General features: G+C 43.0%; 1 protein-coding gene across 4 annotated transcripts in view; it reads right to left on the reverse strand.

The window, feature by feature from the left end:
* LOC121280146 (copine-9-like) overlaps positions 1 to 26,415 on the reverse strand; it is a 409,662-nt gene that overhangs the window by 283,549 nt on the left and 99,698 nt on the right. For all 4 annotated transcript variants that reach the window (XM_041191835.1, XM_041191836.1, XM_041191834.1 and 1 more), the window contains exon 4: positions 1,211 to 1,314. In XM_041191835.1, the coding sequence (XP_041047769.1) occupies positions 1,211 to 1,314 (104 nt within the window). The remainder of the gene's footprint in view (positions 1 to 1,210; positions 1,315 to 26,415) is intronic.

The following is a 26,415-nucleotide window of genomic DNA, read 5'->3' on the forward strand; positions in this document are numbered from 1 at the left end:
AAGAATCCAATCAATAAAGATAATTTCTATTTCTCAAGACTTTTCATTGTCTTCCTGCTATGATTGCATAGTCAGATTGTCAGCCAGAAGGCATGTTTGGAGAATAATCTCTGCAGGCAGCAATCATCAATCTACAAAACCAAAGTAACCCAAGATAACATCAAACTCAACCAATTATCATTCCAATAGACCAGACCACTTCCCATTCATTCTCATTCTGCACATTTTGAATGATTTTGCAAAACAACATTTGTAGCATCGATTTTAACTTGTGGTGGTGGGACAAATGGGTGGTATTGGATCAGCCACCCTTTATACAGACCACCCAATGTTCTTTCCCATTATTACCAAACAGGGTGTATAATGGGCATCCAAACAACTACTGCCTGTTTCCCACCATTGCTGCAAACTAAAATTAGCCCCGTAGTCAGTGCGGAGGGGAGAGCGAGGTGAGCATGCTTTTATTTGACAGGGTTTTTAGATATTCCATCATGTATCAAATCAGAAAATTGGCACTTTCAGCAAAGGGGACATGTTGCGAATAACGGAAAAAGATCAATTTTCTCTTTAAAGCAATGGTGGGATTTTACTTTCCACTTGGAGGGGCAGAAGCCTGCACATGCACACCAGTAACATGATTGTGAGTCAGTAAATCAGGAGAGGAATAATCTGTATTAATTAGGCATCACTGGCAGTCTGGTGTTTCCCTTTAAAGTATAATATGCAACGAAAACATGTCAGTGATTTACATTACTTGAAATTAAAAATGTAATTACTATTGTCCTGGGAGTGTTCACTTTTCAATATTATGAGCAGTATGTTGACAATGTCGCAGGACCATCAAGGCACCTGCATTTGTGATAGATGTAACAAAAGGTTTGCCATTTGTACATGACTGTGAGGAATCCTGTATCATTATAAAATTGGGCCTGTAGTGCAAAGAGAAAAAACGGCTCCTATCTGGATTTGCATCTGGGGGATGCAAACGCTGCATTTTAATATTAACTTTAGTATTTTATGAGAATGATGCTAGAGATGTATCTCTTTTTTGAAATGAATGTAGAAGTACCTGTTGTATTTTGAATTTATTGCTTTTGTCCATCGTCTGGCTGGCCTTGTTTACCTTATCTTTCATTCCTGGGCTTTAGGCGTACACAAGGGCACAGGGAGCAGAGTGTGGCAGCTGGCAGTAAGAAATGTTATTACTCACACATCAAAACGCAGATTCTGCTTCTCTTCAAAGAAGTAATCCAGGACGAACTTGCGCACAAAATCTGGGTTCAGTGTGTTTTCAATTACTTCAGTCCTTCCATACTGGGAGAAGAAAGGAGAAAAAGAGAAAGAAAAAGACAGAATGAAGTAATTTGTCTGTAGAGGGCTATGGAAACACACGGCTATCACTCAGTTAACAAGTCACTTCAAGAAATGAAACATTCAAAGACTTCTCAAGCTCTTGGAGATGGACAAATAATCAGCAGCTCACTGAGTGCAACAGATGGAGCTCAGCAGATCTGGAAATAATGTGGTGTAATAGTTTATTGATTAATGTTGCGTTTTGGACATACTGCTTTCCATCTGATGCCATTCCCCAGACTTGTTTAGAATTATGTTCTTCTCTGGTGCTGCTTTATTCTTTTCTTTCCTCTCCAGTGTTCCCCCCTTCTCATTGGAAACAGGGAGGCCACTCAGCCCCTCAAGCTTGCTCCGCCATAAAATTAAATCATGGCTGATCTTCTACCTCAATGCCATTTTCCTGCACTGTCCCCATATCCCTTGATATCTTTAATATCTAGAAATCTATCAATTTCAGTTTTGAATGTACTCAATGACTGAGCCTCCACAGCCTTCTGGGGTAGAGGATTTCAAAGGTTCACCACCCTCTGAGTAAGTAAGTTCCTCCTCATCTCAGTCCTAAATGACCTACCTCTTGTTCTGGTACTGTGTCCCCTAATTCTAGACCCCTAAAGCCAGGGGAAATATCCTTCCTGCAGCTACGCTGTCGGACCCTCTAAGAATTTTGTATGCTTCAATGAGATCACCTCTCATTCTTCTAAACTCTGAAGATTACAGTCCCAGTCTCCTCAATCGCTCCTCATAGGACAATGCTGCCAACCAAGGATTCAGTCAGGTGAACCTTTGTTGGACTCCCTTTGTGTTAAGTATGTCCTTCCTTAGGTAAGGAGACCAAAACTGTACACAATACCCCAGGTGCAGTCTCACCAAGGCTCTATATAATTGCAGCAAGACTTCTTTACGCCTGTACTCAAATCCTCTGGCAATAAAGACCAACATACCATTTGGTTCCTAATTGCTTGCTGCATCTACATGTTAACTTTCAGTAGCAATTTTTAAAATTCTTTCATGGGGTGTGGGTGTCGCTGGCAAGGCCAGCATTTATTGCTCATCCATAATTGCCCTTGAACTAAGTGGCTTAGTTTGCCATTTCAGAGGGCAGTTAAGAGTCAACTATATTGCTGTATACCTGGAGTCACATGCAGGCCAGACCAGGTAAGGTTGGAAGCTTTCCTTCCTTAAAGGGCATTAGTGACCAGATGGGTTTTTACGATAATTAATGATAGTTTCATGGTCACTATTACTGAGGCAAGCTTTCAATTCCAGATTTTTCAACTGAATATAAATTGCACCGGCTGTTGCGGTGAAATTTGAACACATGTTCCCAGGATTACTAGTCCAGCGGCCTAACCACTACACCAATGGCTCCCTCGCACCTTCTCACCCCTAGGTTCTGGCTTGTGCTGTTGCTATGGAATCACAGGCACCAGCCACCTCCTGAAACACACTCAAGTCATAAACAGGTAAATCGACATGGAGGGCTTCACAGCCACAGCTAACTCAACTCTCACCGAACAGTAAACGTGCATTGACTTATCCTCTCCCCATCCCCAGGGTGCGCTGTACCAAGCGCAGCAACTGCACGCAGACACCAATTGAGATCTATGATTCCAGGGCACACGAATGTGGAACTGCTTTGGTCAAAAGCTCTGCCATTCCTCCATTCATTCAGGGGATATGGCATTTCTGGCATTTATTGCCCTTTCCTAGCAATGTTTAGCTCGGATTTCTGCTCGCTATGCACATCCTGCTTGTTCCCTGCATGGCACATTTAAGACTGACACAGGTTCAAGTGTGCGTGCAAATGAAGGGAACACTGATCCCTAGTTGCCCTTGTGAAAGTGGTGGTGGGTCTTCTTCTTAAGCTACTGCAACCACTGTGGTGAAGGTGCTCCCAACAGACTGTTGCATGCTCCCTTTAGCAATTCAACCATCATTTCTTATGTGTCTGAAACTTCTACCTTCTATGGAACGGGAGCAGCGGGGGTTGCACCACACAAAAAATATTGATCTTCTTCAGTAATTCTTAGAGGATCCACAGGTCTGACAAAATATTAAGAGAAGCTAAGGCTGCAGCACAGAATATCAGGCAGCTTGCAGGGTCCCAAATCTTCCCAGATCAGTAGCGAGGCATGGCTGACAAAACACCGCCACTGTCAGGATATTCAGCTTGCGTAGGATTGTTTTCAGCCAGTTTAGTCTGTTTTTTTTTTCTATTTAATCCATCTCTCATCACAAACCATTCCTCTCTGACAGAGAGGACAGCAACCTGTACCCAGACCATCTCTCACTGCCACTCCTGAGCTGGCAACAAGGTGCTGGAGCAGATAAGATGATGTTGTGTTCCCCATTAATAATATTGACAAAATGCCAGCTGATTTTTTTTTTGTTCTGAAGATTACTAGCATAGCCACGGAGAATCAGAAATTGGGCATGTGGGAGCAACACTCCGTTTCATTCCGGGTTAGAACCTGGTCATCAGGTGCAAGGCACTCTCGGTGTTGCTCTACACAATGCAGGTCTGGCCCATACCCCACTCATGCACCTGAGCCATCATCCGCTTTATCTGGAAATCAAAAATGGACCGCGTCTGTGGGGGCATCATGTAGAAACCTCTAGGTGAAGTGGGGGAAAGACCATCGCCTAACTCCTTCTAGAGTGTGCCTTTGCAAATGTAACCACCAGTCCCTGGGGCAAGATCTCCCACTTGATTATGATGCCGGACGAGGTACCCCAAACTGTTATGCTCCCGGGTGAGCTGGCTCCCCTTCTTTATTCAATCCCCTCAGTTGGTCGCAACAAGGTTAATTTAAAAAGGACCCCTTCCCTCATAGGTACCTTTTCCCAGTCCAAATGTATATATGTTTTAAAAGGAGGTAATTTAACCAGGCTGTCTTGAGTCAAAGAAAGAGTGAGGCTATTAGTTACTAAAATGCGAGAAAAATAATTTTAAAAAAAACAACATGCATACACACAGATTAGAAATGAGAAGTGAGTCCAGAAATAAAAGTAAAAAAAGATAAATGAATCAGTCTTTGGCTTGTCCATGAGGGGTAAATGGTGAAATGTTAAATTGGATGATTCTGATAGAATTGACTTTGGCAGTTGAGCAGTTGGTTCGGAGATTCTTGATTCTGCAAGTCAGCTGAAAGGAGTTGTCCTGTTTACTTTTCAACTGTGGCTTTGCTGACTTGTGACTTGCTTTCAGCAATCAGGGAGAGACTTTTTACCTGCAATCGCAGGGATGCCTAGCTGATGTTCTTCAGCTGTGACCTCCAAAGCACACACAAGCACCAGAACAGAACACCAAAACTAGCACACAGAGACTAGGGTTGCAGTTGGCTTTTAAGCTCTTTTCTTGTGTATGCCTGGAAGGGAAAAACAAACATATCTTTCGCTCAGAAACTGCTTTCTTTCAACTCAGTTCATGTCCACAGTCTGGGATATAACTCAAACAGAAGATGATTTTTGCTGAGATGGTAATCAGTTTTTTTGCACTGCATCTCTTCCTTTGAAATGTCTCTGTCTGAAGGAGGCCTTGACACCTTTTTGGGTGCGACATTCCGTTCTCTGTGGACTAGTTAGTCCCATGTAATACACAAAGGAATTTTCCAGCAAGTGGTTACTTTACAGTCTCAGCCAGCTTTTGTTTATAGGTCCTTTTTTAAAAAACACATGTGCTATTTAAAAGTTCAATATGTCCGTAAGTAATTTGGGGCTATGATCCATGGTCATAGGACAAAGAAGGTCTGGAAAGCAACATAGTGTTTTTTTTTTTGTCAAGGTTCATCCTGAGCAGTCCATAACACAGAATTCTGTGTTCCATGGGCTGTTCACAAGGATACACACCGGGATAAACATCAACTGCTGCTGGAGAATCATCAAGTCAGTGAAAGACGCTCTTTGGTCTATCGGAAGCTTGTTGGTCTTCCAGTGCAAAGAGCTGTTAACAACTGAGTGTTATAGGCTGGCATATTCAGGTTCAGGATCAACTATATGCTGAGGCTCACACCAAAGCTTTGGGTAGTCACAGCAAAGCTCAATGGGGAAAGGTCCCTGTCGAAGGCCCTCCCACTTATAATGTACCAAGGGGCTGGAAACCATATAAAACTTCTGGGGCTATACACGCTAGAGAATCTTTGGCATGAAATGCAAATGTACATTGTAAATAAAACCTGCGATGGCAAGTGTAGTGAGGCGCCTTGTACCATACTGAAAGAAACTGATCTTTACTGTACTTTCTGTAATGTCAAATTTGAAACATTATGTGATGTACTTCCACAAATTTTAAAAATAAAGTATATTTTAGGGGGAAAAAAGTATTGGGGAAAGGAAATTCACCCCCTGAGCTCCATATAACTTTTCTGACAGCACTCTATGGCATGGTGACAAACCAGTAACTAACTGAATTGTGAATCACGGACACGAGTTGCATAGGAACAGGAGTAGCCCATTCAGCCCCATGGGTCTGTTCAGCCTTTCTATTACCAGTGATTACCTCAACCCCACTTACTTGCCTTTGCTCCTTATCTCTTGACACCTTTAAAGAGTAAAAATCTCACAATCCCAATGCTGAAAATGTCAATACTGTCCCATTCCATAGCTCTGGGGATTTCCCCAGGCTTGAACAGCAGTGAGAGGTTTCATGTGATACAATGTTCCTGCCAATTAATGTTGTTACTGATACTGAATGTTCAAAGATTTGAATAATTTCTACCACAGAAAGAGACCATTTGGTCCATTATACTTTGGGCTAGCTCTTCAACTAAAGCTGTTTACAGTAATCTCATTCCCCTGCTCTTTATTCCCATTCCTCTTTCCCCATTTGCAGTACCTTCAATTCTAGTACATGCAACCAGTCAATCACCCATAATTTCACACCAATTGACAGTAACACTGCAGTGGTTGATTAATTCTCCCCAGCCTGTCCCGCCGCCCACTGGAATGTTCTGGTTAAAATCAGCCTTGTCCACTTATCGGCCTGAGGCACCACTTTTCCCACCCGACAGTATTTTACCTTTGCTGCAAAGCTTCAGAGTATAATCACAAGAAAAGAAACCTCTGTTTATTAAACGTTAGTATTAAACATCTTTTCTCCTTTTTAATACAGCATAGTGAATAACCCATTTAACACTAGCACTCACTTAGCATGAAATGTTATGGGGAATCTCTTCTTGCTGACCATTGTGATAGATTTTCTAAAGCATAAGCTGTTTTAGAATTTTAACGTGAGTGCAGTTTAATGGATTGTCCGAATATCAGGAGTTAAAGGGTGGTACAGTGAGAACACCAGCGCACTATGCCATGGAGTGGTCCATATAGAATCAAAACCGTGGACAGTCACACTGCAACTCTGCTGATCTCTGTTTCAATTTAAAAAGAGAGGATCAAAGCAGGGTTGGCAGGGGGGTGATTGCAGGGAGCAAAGAATTCCCCATCAGGACATGTAGGTATGATAAGCTGAAGCATCTCAAGGTCGGCTCCCATGGAACTGTTGAAGGCGCAGAAACATTAAGACATGCATAGGATCAAGTTGCATTTCCAAGTCATCACAAGATGTCAGCCACATGGACACATGGACAAAGGAGAAAATAAGTAACTTTAGCAGGAGGAAGTTACAGGACCATGCAGCACACCATACAGATCAGGACAAGCGACAACACTGTTCAGCACATCATGCAAACATGGGCAAGCGACAGGACAGAATGTCTAACACAGGGAGAAACGCACCAGTTAAAGGGAGTATACAATTATTTTTAGACATCATCTTCAAGTTCCCTTCACATAAGAGCAACTATGTTCAGTAAAGCAGAATAGTTTCGCAAATGCTATTTATGAAAGTACTGCACATAAATGATTCACGTATTTAGTCTGCACCACTCTGTCTGATGCTTTCTGTCTCACTCCCTCACAAATAATTTTATTGACAATGCAACCTGATTTGTTTTAAGCACTGTATTTTCTTTTTCTTCTGTACTCTGGAGGTAACCTGCTTCTACCCCTCCTTCTTCCATTCCATTGCTCCTGTCCTGTGTTTTCTTTTATTTAATTTTGTAGGAACTCTCTATGAGGCTGCTGTTTTGGATAAAAGCTCCGAGTACCTGGTGAATGGGCAATAGTGCGTTCCACTTCAGTAATAAGAGGCAGGAATGACTGTTACTGGGGAAACTAGCTTCACAACTCATCGATGCCATTAAAAATGGAGATAGACTGCAGAGCACTACTGGGCCAATAGCACTGTGTCTTATGGCGATAGCATACTAATGCATCATTATTTCCTGCCTGAGAGGTCATGGGTGAACTCAGTAACAACTCATCAACATGCTTACCTAGACACGGGCCTGTTTCAGCGCAAACAATAAGTGCATTTATATGTTCTTTATCATGTCTCAAAGTGTTTCACCCAATGAATTACTAAATGCTGAGATTATTGTAGCATCTCCTGTGGACTGATAATTTTAAGTTTGCATGTAATGATTGCGTGGATGCACTCCACATATCTTGGTCAAAAAAGCGGGGGGGGGGTGGTGGGGCACAACTGAAATCTGGACTTTTGAGTGAAGGCGATGCAAAAGGGTAAATTGAAGCAGAGGTATATTCACTCACTCAGCTTTGAGGCAATGCAAAGAGGCCAAATGGATTCAACACAACAGTGATCCAATAAAACAGCGCCACCAAATGACAAGGCTTGGACTTGCGTCATGATTTCCCATCTGAAGAGCTCCCAACCTCAATCGTTCTGACAGCAAGCAAATGGAACAAACTTCCCATGGCAAAGGGGAAATTGGAAGGAAATCCATTTTATGCTCCTTCACAGGTCACTTTAGCTTATCTCCAAGAGGATGGTTACAGAATGACATTACTGGAGAGCTATGATCAGGGTGCCAACCATTTTTCTTGCTGGCAAACGCAATATTCTTCAGGGGAAAGAGGTCTTTGCTCATTTGTATTTAAAATTATAACAAGTTGGGCCTTTCAAAATAGAAATCCGGCAAAATGAGTGATGTGCAGTGACCAAGAGTTGGCCATGACACCATGCATTGTGGCTGCAGTTATGTACTATGAGCTTCAACAGTTCACCAATCTCTATCTTTCAACATCTAACTTCCTGTATACCAGCATCATTTTATCATGTAATCTTTAACAGTCCTGCAACCATGAATAGCATTGCTGTCTGCTGCAACTTCAACCATTGAGAAGCAGAAGAATCGCAAGATGATTTCCTAGTCACACACCTCCCTGATGTGAACATATACCTTTGTTCCTTCATCATCGCTGGATCAATGTCCCAACCTGCTATCATGATGGGAGCCCCAATGCTACCAGGAATGCAGCAGTTCAAGGAAAAGATCCATTACCATCTTTTCAGGACAACTAGAGATGGGCAAGAAATGTGGCTTTGTCAGCATCTCTCACATTCCTGAGAACATATAATGTTAAAACTTCTGCCTCTGTCGCATAAAGCTTTTATTTAGCTATTATCCATTTCTTCATAACGTGTATGTGTGTGTGTTGTGGTCTTCTCAACATTTACCCTTCAACCAGTACTGCAAACATTACTGCTGCAGGTGGGACCTTGCTCTATCCAACTTGACGGCTGTGTTTGCCTACATGACAACAATGACTAGATTTCAAAACATTTAATCGGCTCTGAAGTGAATTGGGATGTCCGAAGGATGTGAAACATGTCAGACAAATGCAACTATGTCAATTCAGAAAATGACAAGTAGGCTGTAGATTTGCTAGAAAATCTATGCTCTGCAGCTTGGATCTCTCCATCTGGCTAAAATCCTTCTCCAAGCCCACTGTGCTTTAATCAATTTTGTGTTTCTACTAAAATAGTCATCCAGCCCTCTCTGAAGGCTTTTATTAATATGCATTGAACCACCAAGGGGATTTCTAACAGATTTTCAAAGCTGACCAACCGATGAAGCACCAGCCTTTCCCTATATTTAAAATGGATGATGATATTGGGATTGCTCCAGTAATACTACACTAATAACTGAGTAATTATAATACTAATTCATTCTAAAAGCATTGCACAAATATGGACATAATTGTACTATATCTATTTTTTCATATATTATATAAACATTACATTGTAAATGAAGCATTATTGTGAAGCACAGTGAGCTAAGGTAGGGTGAATCACTTCTTTGCAGATTATTGGTTAAAATATTAAACTTTTTTAAAATAATTGTGATTAGGGGAAGGTGGAGAATGGGCAAGGAAATAGCACTCAGTCAATAGCTCTTTCAGTCAACGCAAGTGACTAGCATAAGGGAGCTGAACTAATTGGTCTCTCTCTCTGTTGTGAACTCCTGGGACTTTATTTTTTAATTGTATGGTCAAGCTGTTCATCTGCCTGAATTTTCATTCCTGAAGAAAACTATTCTCTTTTCCAATTGGACCTAAGTTGCTTATTCATGCTAACATTTTCATAGTCCCAATTTTCAACAGAATTTCTGGAAGTCAAGGCAGGCTACAGATAACCCAAGTGCAGATAATCAAGATTCCTTTCGATTGTAATTCCATCTAACCTTTCTAGAATGAGAAGATTTGCTAGAGCAGATTTTTTTTTTGTCAGCATTGGTGGTGAATTCCAATGGAATAGTTGTATGGTGTGCAAATGGATATGATACCTGGATCAGTCCTCTAGATCAAGGTGGTGAATTTCATATCGTGGCTATACTTGAAAACCATTTCAGTGCCGATGTGGTGAATGAAGATTTCACTGTGAGTCATTACTCTATCCCATGGTTAATATTCTTTTGGCTTCATGGAGTAACTGTGACTTCTTGTGTAATTAGGAAGCAGTTTATAATGTCAAAGGTGCCATTTTGTGGATGATTCTATTCAAGTGGATATTGCAGATCCCATACAATTATTTGAAAAGAGTACCAAGTTCTCCCAATATCCTGACCAGTGTTCTTCCCTCAACCAACACTGCCAATAGCAGATAATTTGGTTACTTATCACATGGCTGTTTGTGGGATCTTGCTTTGTACATAATGATCACCACATCTGCCTACATATCAACAATGACTGCACTTCAAAGTAATTAATTGTACGCAAGCAACTTAAGGACATCATACATCGTAAGAGATGTGGTAAGGGGCTGTATAAATAAATTATTTCATTCTCAAAAACAAGAAAGCAAGGGAACTATTTCCAGCTGTTTTTCTGAACTTGGTAGCCTGACAGGAGCTGGGAATTTGTAAGCAACTGTGAGACTATGGAAACATCCCACAGCAATTAACCTCTAACTGACCTTAGGAGCTGGCTGTTCAGATTGTGTTCTCACAAGGAGCACCTGAGCAGTGGCTTTAAAGTGGCAGAGAAGGTTATACACAGTTTCAACTAAGCAATTAAACATTCCCATTAAGCTCCACTAACCCACACTACCCATAGCCAAGACATCAGCTAGTACTTAATACATGGAATTACATAGAGCATAGTCAGCCCAACTGGTCAATACCGGTGTTTATGGTCCACGTGAACCTCTCTCATCCTACTTCATCTCACCCTATCTGCATATCCTTCGATTCTTTTCTCCCTTGTATACTTACCTAGTTTTCCCTTAAAGGCATCTATACTATTTTCCATAACTATTCCATATGGTTAACAGCAAGTTACATATTCTATCCATTCTTTGGGTAAAGAAGTTTCTCCTGATTTCTTCTAATAAAAGATTGAAACTGAAATATCAACACAAGTAGATGAAACCTTTGATCACTTACACATAGTAATGAGGGATCTGGCTCTGGATTTCACCCCAGTACCTTATTGTAAAGTCCAAACCACACTGATGAATAAAAGTCTCCCGTGACTGTTGGCTATAGTTTCCTATGTGAAATTATTTTGGACATTCCAATCTAGTTCCTAATGGGCACGGACCCACAATACAAACCTGCACTTAACTTGGCATTAATGTGCAATCTCACTCGCAGAGGCCAAATGATAGCTGGCATCAAAATGGATATGTCTCACTCAAGCAATGATGGGTGTTTCGTTTGAGATTGATTAAGGTACATTGTTGGAGAGGGAATGATACCATGCATTCAATTGAGTTATACCCGCTCAATGCTGCTACTCAGTGCCCAGAAAGGGTGAGTATTCCATTAATGAGAAAAAAAATCGTCCCAATTAAATCATTTAAAGAAATCTTATGCCCTTGAAATACATTACCACTAGCCTGTGTGAGCATCAATGTTGTTGGAATCCCTCAGTTTTAATTACATTTATGTTGATATGACAATAACCAATGACAGCTTTACTGAACAAATTTGAAATTTATATATTAATGTTGAATTGCCATTCCACAGCAATTACACACGGCTACACCTTCTATTAACATCTGTATCTGTAACATATTTAAGTCATTCGGTCCAATTCCCATTTAAATACAATGTGCTAAACTAACAGCAAACTTAACAGGAACCTTTCTGTCTGACTCCACCAAATTCATAAACAATAAGAGGAAGAGGTTATCAAAGAACCTCAATGCATTAATATAAGGACCTCCAATCATTAACTTATATTCATCACACATGGGAGTAACACTTTTTTCTGAGTATACACAGCAACTGCAATGTGTGTTAACACATCAGGAACATTTCATAGGGTTCAGTGTTTCCGGGTCCTGCTACAGGCAAAATAGTAGAGCGGTGATAACAAAATCCAACTTCTTGGCACACAGTAAGGTGTGAAGTTCAGTGAGTGTTCAAGAAATGGTGTATATTTAATAATGGTTTGTTTGCGATTAAGCGTGTTTAATGGCTTATGAAAAGCATCTTAACAGAGAAAGGGATTGGAATGCAAGTTGTGCTATCAGTGTATTTCTGGCACCTCTCTTAATAATTTAACAATTGTAAACTATTAGCCTCGCATAAGAGTTCACTTTTTCATTCAGCCCATCCATCCCGTTCGGTTATATTATTTGATACTGGTATTCCTTGCTTTGGTGGGCTGAATGGCTTTTTCTCATCCCTGGCTGTTGGGACTTGTAAATCCCAGTTGCATGCTTGTTATGGGATGGCCATGTTGGTACTATAGATAAAGTTGACCAGAAGACACTTAGATGGAACACCTATGTTTACTTACAAAGGTATCAGCAACGATTACACTTGTGTGCTTTCCTATCAAACCCTATCTTCATACTTCAGACAACGAACTACAGACTACAGACTACTGACTACAGAGGTAGCCCACACTACTCCCCTATTGGTTACACAAGATCATGTGATCTTCCTTTATAACATCCTTCTTAAAGGTATACCACACACTAGATAAAATTATAATTACCAGATCCCTCCCCCTTTATTCGGAAACACATTTTACCTTTACAAGTACAATTTTCTCAGAATAGCAAATTATTTACACAGGTAAGTAGTTTTCAAATTCAGTCTTTCTGGGGGTTTCCTTAGGCGTGTAGAAGTCTCAGCTCTACAACTTCACATACTTTGTTAGGAACCTCCTCTTCTGGAGTTGTCTGAACATCAGGTTCTTCAGAGGGCACCTGCAAATCTGCTTCCTCAACACTTGCAGGTACAACTGACACATCAGGCATATCTGTACTAGGTTGAGTTCTCTCAACAGGAAATGTTGACCTGGTCGTGTCCAGTAGTGGAATCATTTCTTGATGATTTGATTCTCTCTTCCTTAGATGATCCACATGTCTCCATATAACTCAGCCTTCCACCCTCACATGGCAGCAGATGTATGGAACACCACCACCTGGAAGTAACCCTCTAAGCCACTCACCATCCTGGCTTGGAAATCTATCGCCGTTCCTTCACTGTTGCGGGGTCCCTCCCTCCCTAACAGCACCATGGGTGTACCTACACCACATGGACTGGAGCAGTTCAAGAAGGCAACTCACTAACGCCTTCTCAAGGGCAATTAGGGATGGGCAATAAATGCAGGCCTAGCCAGTGATGCCCATATCCCATGAGTCAACTTAAAAAAAAACATACAGACTTCAAAACACCCTGTGGGTTCACAACTGATCGCCCTTGACATTAATTCTGAACTTCATAACTCCTCAAAGTCAGCTTCCTCTCATGATGTCATCAAGATCGACAAGCCAATCTTACTAACTTTAAAAATATATTGCCTGACGTTCCCAACCCTCCTTCAACCCAGAATTCGTGATTGGTTTCCCAAGCGCTATTGCTGGTGACTCAGGAGAAATGGACCCTGCACAGTTTGTACGTACACAGTACCATGGCTATCATGACTTGTGACAAAACCGTATTGTCTGGGCCCTTCTGGTCACCTTGCTATTCAAAGCACACTGTTTCTTTGCCAGTTATTATGATGATGGCTTCGGTGTGAATGAAAATCACCTGGGAATGTTGTAAGACATGAAAGAGCAACTAGTGGAGGGAGGGAAAGCAACATAAACTAGGAGAAGAAGGCATAAAATAACAGCTGGGAGAGGGAGGGAGAGAAACACAAACTAGAAGAGAGAGAGAAACACAAACTTGGAGAGGGAGAGGAGAACAGAAACTGTACAGAGGGAGAATTAATGTCACTCTGTGATGTGCGTTATTTTTGAAGTTTTGTGTTCTGGGAGTTGGGCAGCTTTGATGCTTTCTGAGGACTGATCTTCAGCTACCTGAAGCTGGGCTACAGTGATGAGGTGTAGGAGTCAGTAAACTGAATGTGTTTTGTTTTGGTTTTATTTGTTATTTGCATGACTTGCTACATGTTTTTAAAAGTTGTAAAATTGCACGAAAGCATTAGTTAGGAGTTACTTATATCAATGGTGTTTTTGTTGAATCATTTCTATTTACTTGTTTCTCATTGCAGTCAATGCTGTAGAAATGGCATGGCAGTAGTTCTTATTTAAACTTCAACTATCCTTAAAATCTTTCTATTATTTTATATTCTTTCCTTTAATTTATAAATTATGTTATTCATCATGGTGTAAAATGAAAAGTCAAATATCTTATTTGAAATTTAAACACGCAACCAAGGTAAATGGAGTAACAATGGCAAACAGAGGGCAAATATCAGGTGGTTAACTGAGATTAAGCATTCCATGATCTGTGCCACATGACAGATTGCAATGTGATCGGATTTCACATTGTTATGACCAGTTGAGGAAGGGTCAAATGTCCCTATCCTCATTTGACTGCAACAGGTCTTTTTGTGTGAAAATGGTGTACTTCCCGACTCAGCAAGTACTTAACTGTTTACGCGCTGTGATCATAAAAGAACCAATAGGACAGGTTTACTTGAATTTTACAAAACATGAGGTTAGATCAGTTTATGTATAAAAAGGCTAAGTAAAATAATAAAATACACACTGAATTGTTATGAAATGTGAAATATGAAGTTTTACACACACACACACACACACACACACACACACACACACACACACACACACACACACACACACACACCACAGAATGGGGAAGGATAGGTGGGCCAAATTAGAATCCATTTAAAAAAAATAGTGTACAGTCCGGAGTTTGGTGAATCAGCTGGCTTGAGGCTGAATTCAATGTCTCGCTACTTCCGATTTAAAGGTGGATTTTTTGGGAGACAGTAGTGCTTGGTTAGATTCTTTTAAGAAATCAATGTTTGTAGCTGGGTATCCATGGATGATCACAATCAACAAACAGGAAGCTTACCAGGTGAGTTGGAGGAAAAAAGGAGGCAGAAGAGACCCCATTTAGATCTTCTATCTAGCTGTTTGTCCTCGGTTCTGCTGAGAAAACATGTGCTCAAAACAGGCAAAGGGTTGGCTTGTCATGTAACGTTCCTTCTCCAACTGCCACGGGAGTTTAAAAATGACATTGTCCATGTATTCCAAAGGTGATTTGATCAGCTCATGTCTGGAAGCTAATTTAGCCAGGGTCCCATTGGCCGAGTGATTAATCTTAATGGCTCATCTCCATCAGTTGAATACCTTGGGTGAGTGCCATAAACCCCAATGAGAATGGAGATGTAATTCCTCCAAACTCCTCTGAAGCCATTGTCTTTGATGGGTTTTGCAGACAGACTCCACTCCAATAAATCTGAATGTGGAATATATAGTAATGCCATCTTGGGCTGTGAGCTCAAATAACTTCAGTATTTGTAGTTTTTTTGAAGTCTGTTTTTAAAAGTTCAATTCAAATTTCCAGTTCCGTACATGGGTGTTCGGCACCTTAGCCTTAATTCTCACCCTCCACCGCCTCCCACCCACAGTCCCCCATGTCTCCTCCATATCCCCCATGCCACCTCCATATCCCCCATGCCCCCTCCATATCCCACAGACCCACTGGGCCTATGTCTCAGTGATTGGAGGCAGGCCTTCTAACCTGCCCACTGTTGCATCCACCAGCCTCTGTATCCATATTGGGTCTGCTTTGGAAGGCAGCAGCTCCAACAGAACTAATGAGCTCCATTATAACATTGGGAAGTCTTTGAGATGCTCATGAAACTGTCAAAATAAACAATCAGCTATTGAAACTCCACTTTAAAAAAACTAATCCTCTTAGGTGCTCATAAAACTGTCAAAATAAATAAAAAGCCATTCGAAAACAAATTCAAAAAACATAATCCTACTAACTGCTTGTAAAATTATGAATCAAAACAAAGCTCACAGTTTTCTTGGCAGCCGTGTCAATAAAGCCTGCTGAGCTGAATCCATTAGCGGTGTTTGGAGCTCAACCAAGCATTCATAATGGGATTCCATTGGATAGCTAAATAAACATAGCCTCGTACATTAAAACCTTTTGGGCTTTGTTTTTATAAATAAAGTGACTATTAAATTAACAGTATTATGCAAGTGTTCAGATGCATTAGAGTTCATTGTCCATGGATAAAGTGCTCTTCTGCATTCAACAACATTGAAAATCAGATTTTAATGTGTCATTTGGATTATGTGCTTTAATATTTACATTGATTCACAGCCCAACCATCTGTTGAGCTTTGATCTAGCTGATCAGGACTTCTTTGATTGAAAGCCCAGCCATCTGTATTAAAACATACTTAAATTATCATACAGCATCTAAATATGACGTGTGAATTTGGCAACAACTTTGAAGCTTATTTGTCAATAGGTTCCTGACTCCAGAACACATTTCCCCCATTGTTCACAGGCCCTCTGACCTGACATGGTTCATACAGGCTTCAGAAACCCACCCGCCTCACTGAAAATTTCAAACTCCATGAAATACAAAATTGAGGTAGGCAACATTATGGCAGTCCTGACATTAGCTTTCATGTAGGTCAGGTTGCAAGCCGCCACCTTTCCTGCACCAGTTAAAATGGTGGCTGATGGGAATCACGTTACAGTTTCAGAATTCCTCCTCCCCGTCTCTTTTTTCCGCTGCCTGACACGGGTTTGCCCTGCATCGGGATGGCAAAATCCAACGCAACTTGTTAGGTCGATGACCTGTTCTGATAAAAAACATGCAGGCAACATTTGCCCTTTTAACCTGCCACACCCATTCACCTTGTCGGGTTAAAGTTTCCCCCTTATTTATCACCAATATGGACTTTCAGTCATTGAACAGTTATGGGTTTAGTTTCCCTCCAGGATTGCACCAGCCAATGCACTCACCTAAAATTTATTTGTTCACTATTTCAACGCAGACATTTACCCGTTTAGAATTGCTGCACTGGTGACATCATTAAAATAGTTCATTTGGGAATTTAACACGGACTCATTAACTTGTGTACTACCGAAGGAAATTAAACTCAACAGTAATTAATGACTGAGGCTAGAAATTACTGTAAGCACTTAACACCGCACAACATTTCTCAGGCTGCTATTTTAATTAAGGCATTAGATCTCTTTACAATAAGCAGGTTGATGCCTCCATTAAAATTGCAGACTGAGAGATGTCACATAAATGCACTACGCTTTCCGCTACTGATGCAGCAATGGTGATTTCCAGCCTTGCATTTTTACCTAGTGTAATGTACTTTTTTGCAGCAATTTGGGACCATTCTGCTCCTCCAGTCAGTCACTTCAATAGCTTCACTTTAAAGCACAAAAGAAGGCATTTTAGTAATCTCTCTGATGCTGCTCTATTTTTCAATCACTGACTCTGGGACTGAAATACGTTTCAAGATTGGCAGTTTGGAAAGGAACTGAAGCAGGGAGTCTCAGTTACTGGTGGTTAGTATGCAGACCATATGCCACTGCTGATAAAATGTATTTATATTCTTGTAATACAGTATTTAGACTTCCTAGAGGTCAGAGTGATAGAAATTTGAATGAGCGCCACCAAAAGTTCTCAAATATAAGGTCAATGTAGTTTTATTTGTCAATTTTTTTTAAACCTCAGGAGATACAATGTTCAAGTTGATGGATAGAGTTTTCCAGGGCAGGACAGAAGCCTTTTCATATAAAGCCACGGAAAGCTCCTTTTTTGGGCAGCTTTGGCAGAGGGGTCCCTGACTCCTGCCTGGAACATTCCCACCAGAAGTCTGAATCCCCACTAGCTTTGGTTGCTATTGAAAGTTCATTTCTATTTAGTGGATTGGTTTGTGAACTGTCAGTTCGCTGCTGAATTAGAGTACAGGTGAATGCAACAGGTGGTTTTAACTAGAGACGGAAGGAAGAAAGAAAAGAGCAGGGTTTGTAGAAAATTACCTATTAAGGAGCAACACTGCCAGTGCAAGAAACAGCCTCCAGGCTGGTGGATGAAGCATGTGAAAAGGCTGCATCCATAGGGAGTAACTTTGTATAGGAGTGAGCACATTAATGTTTCTTTTAAAAAAGAAAAATCAAACTTCTCTGGCTGTTTCCTTTGATCAGAAGCACCAAAGTAATCATTTTTTTAGTCGCTCACAGGGGTCCAAAATTCTTCAAATACGAAGTAAATTGTATCTAGAAGAAACCGTGATAGAACCTTTCACTGGGATATGAGGACACATCCAGCTTCAAAGAGTCACCAATCTCCAGAAGGATTCACTTTAATGGATTCTCTCAGCACTTGCTCACAGAGAAGAACCCATTTAAGCTTCCAGAAATGAAGCCATTTGGCAAAGGGCAAGAAATAACTTCATTTTAAAAAATTTCTGCCACAGCTATGGAGAATAAAGGAATGGGAGCAGGTTTTGACCATGAACTTTTTGAGGTTTGGTCTGTTTAGTCTGGTTCTAGCGAACTGGAACCCTGATTTAGCAATCCTTTACCAATCTTCTCAGTAAGTTGAGAGATAAAAGCAAAGAACTGCGGATGCTGGAAATCCAAAACAAAAACAAAAGCAGAAATACCTGGAAAAACTCAGGAGGTCTGGCAGCATCGGTGGAGAAGAGCACAGTTGACGTTTTGAGTCCTCATGACCCTTCAACAGAACTAAGTAAAAGTAGGAAATGGGTGAAATATAAGCTGGTTTGGGGTGGGGTGGGGGGGGGTGTGGCGGTGTTGTTGGGACCAGAAGCCAGTGGAGATAACCAAAAGATGTCACAGACAAAAGGACAAAGAGGTGTTGAAGGTGGTGATATTATCTAAAGGAATGTGCTAATTAAGGGTAGAAAGCAGGACAAACAAGGGGCAGATAGCTCTAGTGGGGATGGGGTGGGGTGAAGGAATACGAAAAAGGCTAAAAGGTAGAGATAAACAATGGGTGGAAATACATTTAAAAATAATGGAAATAGGTGGGAAAAGAAAAATCTATATAAATTATTGGAAAAAAACAAAAAGGAGGGGGAAGAAACGGAAAGGGGATGGGGATGGAAGAGAGAGTTCATGATCTAAAATTGTTGAACTCAATATTCAGTCCAGAAGGCTGTAAAGTGCCTAGTCGGAAGATGAGGTGCTGTTCCTCCAGTGTCCATTGAGCTTCACTGGAACAATGCAGCAAGCCAAGGACAGACATGTGGGCGTGAGAGCAGGGTGGGGTGTTGAGATGGCAAGTGACAGGGAGGTCTGGGTAATGCTTGCGGACAAACTGTAGGTGTTCTGCAAAGTAGTCACCCAGTCTGCGTTTGGTCTCTCCAATGTAGAGGAAACTGCATTGGGAGCAACGAATGCAGTAGACTAAGTTGAGGGGAAGTGCAAGTGAAATGCTGCTTCACTTGAAAGGAGTGTTTGGGCCCTTGGACGGTGAGAAGAGAGGAAGTGAAGGGGCAGGTGTTGCATCTTTTGCAATTGCATGGGAAGGTGCCGTGGGAGGGGGTTGAGGAGTAGGGGGTGATGGAGGAGGGGACCAGGGTGTCACGGAGGGAACGATCTCTACAGAATGCCGCTGGGGGGGTGAAGGGAAGATGTGTTTGGTGGTGGCATCATTTAGTATTCCTTCACCCCACCCCACCCCACCCTCACTAGAGCTATCTGTACCTTGTTAGTCCTGCTTTCTACCCTTAATTTGCACATTCCTTTAGATAATATCACCACCTTCAACACCTCTTTGTCCTTTAGTCTGTGACATCTTTTGGTTATCTCCACCTATTACTGGCTTCTTGTCCCAACAACCGCTGCCCCTTCCGCCCCCCCCTCCCACCCCCCCCGCCCCGAGTTTTTCCAGGTATTTCTGTTTCTGTTTTTGTTCTCAGTAAGCTGCATGCGCACAGCAGCCAGGAAGATATTGTGCAGGCCGCTCGCCACTTGTTCCCTTTAAGATACCACACTTTGTGCAGCCATGAAGAAAAATTTAAAGATACCACGCATCCCATTGAAAAGGTCGCAAATGACCAAAAGAAAATCAGAGGGGACAGTGCCCACTGCAGCTCAGTTGAAGAGTGTCGGAATCCAGAATGACTGGCAGCCAGGCACTTCCCCAAAGGGAGAGCCAATTATGGAAGGGCTGGAGTTTGGGGGGTTTTTAGGGTTGAGCCGAGGGCAGAAACAACTCACAGTATTCTTGTGGAAGCTAAGCAAACAATCCTCCCCCTCCTTACCTTTGCATGAATTAAATCAAAAAATATTTGGGTTCACTTTCCTGAAATTCCAGCCTCTAACAAGCGTTAATTGGCTTCAGGCTGGACTTCCTTGGGAGGAAGTCCCGCCCAAGAGAACTGCCGGCCAATCTGATTGGCCAGCAGTTCTCCAGTCCCTGCAGGGCCAGAAGCTACAGTGGACAGGACTGGGACTGCAAGCAGACCCCACAGCCTTAGTCCTAGGAGTCCAGGACTGGGTATGTTTTGGTGGTCTCTGGGTGGGGAGAGGAGGTGAGGCCTGGGGAGGTGGACAGAGGGGGGGTGGTTGGGGTGTTGGTCGAAAGGCCGGCGGGGGGGGCAGAGCCCCCAAGGGGTTAGGCCAATTTGTGGGCAGGGAAGGGGGGAGCCCGATGTTAAATGGAGGCTGCTGATGAAGGTGCACCACTCCCACCCACCTTCCCACCCGAGCCCTGAACAGGGTTAATTTTTGGGCTCCCACTTTGCGCTGAACTCCTCTAGCCAGCCTGAAAATTGAGGCTGGGTGGAAAACAGCACGTGTGGTCAATAATTGTCCACTTAAGGGCCTCAACTGGGACAAGGACGGGCAAGTCTCGCCCAACCCAATGTAAAATTGCAGAGCGATCTTGGCTGACGGGAACCCATTGGGAAGGCCATCGACAAATTTTAAGCTCAGCACCCCCCCCCCAATGCCTACAAACCTGCCGGCTGGGGAATGTAAGGTTCTGCCCAAGGAAATGGGTAGCAGTTTGCACAGCGCACGCTCCATCCATTTGCCCCTCGACATTGCAATTGGGGTCCTATGTCTGATGATTTGGATATTAAAAACGCCCACTGCCATAAACAGGCGAGCGTTCTCATCAAACAGCAGAAAGCCCCTTCTAAAATGCCAAAATTGGACCGCTGCCACCCCTTATACACCAAATGGGCTGAATTAAAATCAGGCCCATGTTCTCTGGTTCACTTTGTTTCTATTATTGTAGTTTTGAAAGCTGAACACATACCACATGCCAACTGTGCACACATGAGTATATAGGGAAATCTACCACTTTTCCTTGATCTTTGACAACTAATAGATTGAGAGACTTTTATGTACTTTACGTTAAAATCATTGTCTTTAAAGAAACAAAAGACTTTAATTTATATAGTGCTTTTCACAACACTGGACATCTCAAAGTGCTTTAGAGCCAATGAAGTTCTTTTTGAAGCATAATCAGTTGTAATGTAGGAACCACGGCAGCTAATTTGCACAAAGAAACACCCACAAACAATCACAACCAGATAATCTGTTTTTATGATGTTGATCGAGGGGTAAATATTGGCCAGGACACCGGGGATAACTCAGCTCCCCTGCTCTTCTCCAAAATGGTGTCATGAGATTGTCTGCATCCACCTGAGAAGGCAGACAGGGGTTTGGTTTAATGTCTCATTCAAAAGATGACTTCTCTGACAATGCAGTACTGCACTGGAATGTCAGCCTTAATTTTTATGCTGAAGTCCAAGTGTGGGACTTCAACCCAGAACCTTGTGTCTCAGGGACAAGAGTGCTACCAACTGAGCGATAGCTGACAATCTAACTGAAACTCCAGCTGAAAAAAACGCTTTATATCAATATAATGCCTTCAATGTAACGCAATAAAACATCCCAAGGCGCTTCACAAGAGTGTTATAAAACAAATTATGACACCGAGACAGATAAGGAGATATTAGATTAGATGACCAAAAACGTGGGCAATCAGTAGGTTTTAGGAAGTGTCTTAAAGGAGGAAGGTGAGCTAGAGAGATGTAGGGAGGGAAGTGCAGGGCTTGTGAGAAGTTAAAGAAATACTAGTCTGGGTCTTCCGAGCAGCGGCAACGATAGTCAGATTGCCACTGTGCTCAAAGGTTACCCTAACTCGACGCTGTTGCACATTTCTTCTGGAGTCTTCCAAACCAGCTTTCACAGAAATGAATGGCGCAGTGTCCATCAGGGAACTCCATCGAAGTGGAGTAGTGCTGGAGGAAGAGAAAGCATCACCTCTTTTTATGGCACTAGCCGCCCTAAAGAAAGTTTAAGGGTCCAATCTGAATATTACTGAGTGGATGAGTGAGTGAATAGGAGGTGGATAGGGTGGGTGAGGTAGGTAGGTGTGTAAGAGGGTAAGTGTTGATATGTTGGTGGATGAGGTGTTTAGGTGGTGAGGTGGTAGCTGGTGAGGTGAGTGAGTGGGTAGTCGGGTTGGGAGGTAGTCAGGTAGGGCCAGGGTGTAGTTGGGTCGGCTTAGTCGGGATGTAGTCGAGTCAGGCATAGTCAGGTGGTCAGGTAGTAGTTAGGTAGGGTTGGGGGGTAATTGGGTGATCGGGAGTAATTGTGTGATCGGGGCTAATCTTGTGATTGGGGTAGTCCGGTTGGCTCAGAGGGTGTCGAGTGGCTGGGACGGGTAGTCAAGTCAGTGGGGGTAGTTGGGGGGGGTTGTAGTCAGGTCTGGTCAGGGAGTTAGCAGGGTTGTTGGGGGTAGTCAGGTTGGTGATTGGGTGGTTGGAGGGTAGTTGGCCTGGGTCAGGAAAGTAGTCGGGTCGGGGAAATAGTTGGGTTGGGGTGGAGTGGGGTAGGTTGGTAGGGTGGTTTGGGGTAATTGGGTTGGGTCAGAGGGTAATCGGGTCTGTTCGAGGGGTTAGTTGGGTCTGGTTGGGGGGGTTAGTCAGTTTGGAGGGAGTAGTTGATGGGTCACTTGTGTAGTTACCTGGGTGTTAGACTAAATTTTAATCTGTGTAATATTTCATGGGTAACTGCCCAGGTAACTACGAAGGAATTGGTCCGAAGTCTTCAACTCTAACTGAGAATTGGAGACATTCACAGAGGGTCCTGGGAAGCAGGGGGTAGTCGGGTTGGGAGGTAGTCGGGTAGGGTCAGGGTGTAGTTGGGTCGGCTTAGTCATGGGTGTAGTCAAGTCAGGCATAGTCAGGTGGTCAGGTAGTAGTTGGGTAGGGTTGGCTTTTGGAAGTTGAAACTTCCCAGGCAATTCCCACATAGATCTGACTTCGACAGGGCACCGACACACACTTTCGGTTGTACATCTGGTCTCCGATGATCCAGAGGCTGGAAGATTTGACCCATTATTTTCCCCACCTGAAAAGTTTGACATTATGTGCATTCAACGGAGTTCATTTGCACTCATTTCATATCAACTGCACTCAGAAGTAATCATTTCGCATCAATTGCAACCAGTCAGCTATAATTTGGCATCAATGGGGCTTAAAAGCAATTTTTTAGCCATTATTTGACATCAATTGCACTCAAAACCAATCGTTTAGCTATCATTTAATATTACAATTACCATAACTGACATCAATGTCATCAATTACGCCAAACCACAGCACACAAACATTTGTGATTAGCAACATCACTTAAGCATTTGGGCACCAAAAGTGACCATAGAGTTTATTTTCCATATTTCTGATTTTCAGTAGCTTTAAACATCATAAAACTGAGCTAACTTTAGAAAAAGCTGTTTTGACGCACTACTTTTTGTTTTATTTATTCAAGGGATCTGGGCACTGCTGGCTAGACCAACATTTATTGCTCATCCCTAATTGACCTTGAGAAGGTGGCAGTGAGCTGTCTTCTTGAACTGCTGCAGTCCATGTGGTGTAAGTACACCCACAATGCTGTTAGGGAGGGAGTTCCAGGATTTTGACACAGCGACAGTGAAAGATATATTTCCAAGTCAGGATGATGTGTGGCTTGGAGGGGAACTTCCAGGTGGTGGCATTCCCATGTGTCTGCTGTCCTTATCCTTCTAGATAGTAGATAGTGGCCATGAGTTTGGAAGGTGCTGTCTAAGAAGCCATGGTGAGTTGCTGCAGTGCATCTTGTTGACGGTACACATTGCTGCAACTGTGTATTGATGGCGGAAGGAGTGGATGTTTGTGGATGGGGTGCCAATCAAGCGGGCTGCTTTGTCTTGGATGGTGTCGAGCTTCTTCAGTGTTGTTGGAGCTGCACTCATCCAGGCAAGTGGAAAGTATTCCATCGCACTCCTAACTTGTGCCCTGTAGATGGTGGACAGGCTTTGGAGAGTCAGGAGTTGAGTTACTCACCACAGAATTCCTAGCCTCTGATCTGCTCTTGTAGCCACAGTATTTATATGGCTAGTCCAGTTTCTGGTCAATGGTAACCCCCCAGGATGTTGATAGTCAGGGATTCAGCGAGGGTAATGTCACTGAATGTCAAGGGGTGATGTTTAGCTTCTCTCTTGTTGGAGATGGTCATTGCCTGGCACTTGTGTGGCACGAATGCTATTTGCCACTTATCAGCCCAAGCATGGATATTATCCAGGTCTTGCTGCATTTGGACATGGATTGCTTCTGTCTGAGGAGTCACGAACGGTGCTGAACATTGTGCAATCATCAGTGAACATCCCCACTTCTGACCTTACAATGAAGCAGCTGAAGATAGTTGGGTGTGGGACACTATCGTAAGGAACTCCTGGACGTCCTGCAACTGAAATGATTGACCTCCAACAACCGCAACCTTCTTCCTTTGTGCTAGGTATGACTCCAACCAGTGAGCAGTGTTCCCCCGATTCCTATTGACTCCAGTTTTGCTCGGGCTCCTTGGTGCCATTCTCGCTCCAATGCGGCCTTGATGTCAAGGCCAGTCACCTGTGGAGGTCAACTTTTTTGTCCATGTTTCAACCAAGGCTTGTAACGAGGTGAGGAGCTGAGTGATCCTGGCAGAATCCAAAGTGAGCTTCAGTGAGCAAGTTATTGCTAAGCAAGTGCCCTCTTTGATAGTACTGGTGATAACCCCTTCCATCACTTTACCGATGATTGAGAGTAGATTGATGGAGTGGTTGGACTTAGGTGGGTTGGAATTGTCCTGCTTTTTGTGTACAGGACATACCTGAGCAATTTTCCACATTGCTGGGTAGATGCCAGTATTGTAGCTGTACTGGAACAGCTTGGCTAGGGGCACGGCAAGTTCTGGAGCACAAATCTTTAGTACTATTGACGGAATATTGTCAGAGCCCATAGCTTTTGCAGTATCCACTGCCTTCAACCAGTTCTTGACAGCACACAGAATGAATCGAATTGGCTGAAGACTGACAGTTGTGATGCTGGGGACCTCCGGAGGAGGCCGAAATAGATAATCTATTTGGCACTTCTGGCTGAAGATTGTTTCAAATGCTTCAGCTTTATCTTTTGCACTGATGTGCTGGGCTCCTCCATCGTTGAGGATGGGAGTGTTTGTGGAGCCTCCTCCTCAGTGAGTGGTTTAGTTGGCCATCATGACTAGGTGTGGCAGGATTGCAGAGGTTAGATCTGATCCGTTTTTTGTGGATTCACTTAGCTCTGTCTATCACTTGCTGCTTATGCTGTTTGGCACGCAAGTAGTCCTGTGTTGTAGCTTCACCAGGTTGACACCCCACTTTTAGGTATGCCTGGTGCTGCTCCTAGCATGTCCTCCTGCACTCTTCATTGAAGCAAGGCTGATCCCCTGGTTTGGTGGTAATGCAGAGTGGGAGATATGCCGGGCCATGAGGTTACAGATTGTGGTTGAATATAATTCTGCTGCTGCCTCACAGCACCTCATGGATGCTCAGTCTTGAGTTGCTAAATCCATTCGAAATCTATCCCATTTAGCACGGTGATAGTGCCACATAACACGATGGAGGATATCCTCAATGTGAAGATGGAACATCATTTCCAATAGGACTGTGCGCTGCTCACCCCTACTGATACTGTCATGCACAGATCCATCTGTGGCAGGCCGATTGGTGAGGATGAGGTCATTATATCTTTCCCTCTTGTTGGTTCCCTCACCACTTGCAGACCCAGTATAGCAGCCATGTCCTTTAGGACTCGGCCAGCTGGGTCTGTAGTGATGCTACTGAGCCACTCTTGATGATGGACATTGAAGTCGTCCACCCAGAGTATGTTCTGTGCTCTTGCCACCCTCAGTACTTCCTCGAAGTGGTGTTCAACATGGGGGTGTACTGATTCATCAGCTGACGGGGGTGGGGGGGGTGGTGCGGGGGCTGTATGTGGTAATCAGGATGTTTTCTTGCCCATATTTCACCTGATGCCATGAGACATCATGGGGTCCAGCATCAATGTTGAGGACTCCCAGGGCGCCTCCTTCCTGACTGTATGCCACCTCTGCAGGGTCTGTCCTGCCGGTGGAGCAGGTCATACTCAGGGATGGTGATGGTGGTGTCTGGGACATTATGT

Source organism: Carcharodon carcharias, chromosome 7, assembly GCF_017639515.1.
Source record: "Carcharodon carcharias isolate sCarCar2 chromosome 7, sCarCar2.pri, whole genome shotgun sequence".
Lineage (NCBI taxonomy): Eukaryota > Metazoa > Chordata > Chondrichthyes > Lamniformes > Lamnidae > Carcharodon > Carcharodon carcharias.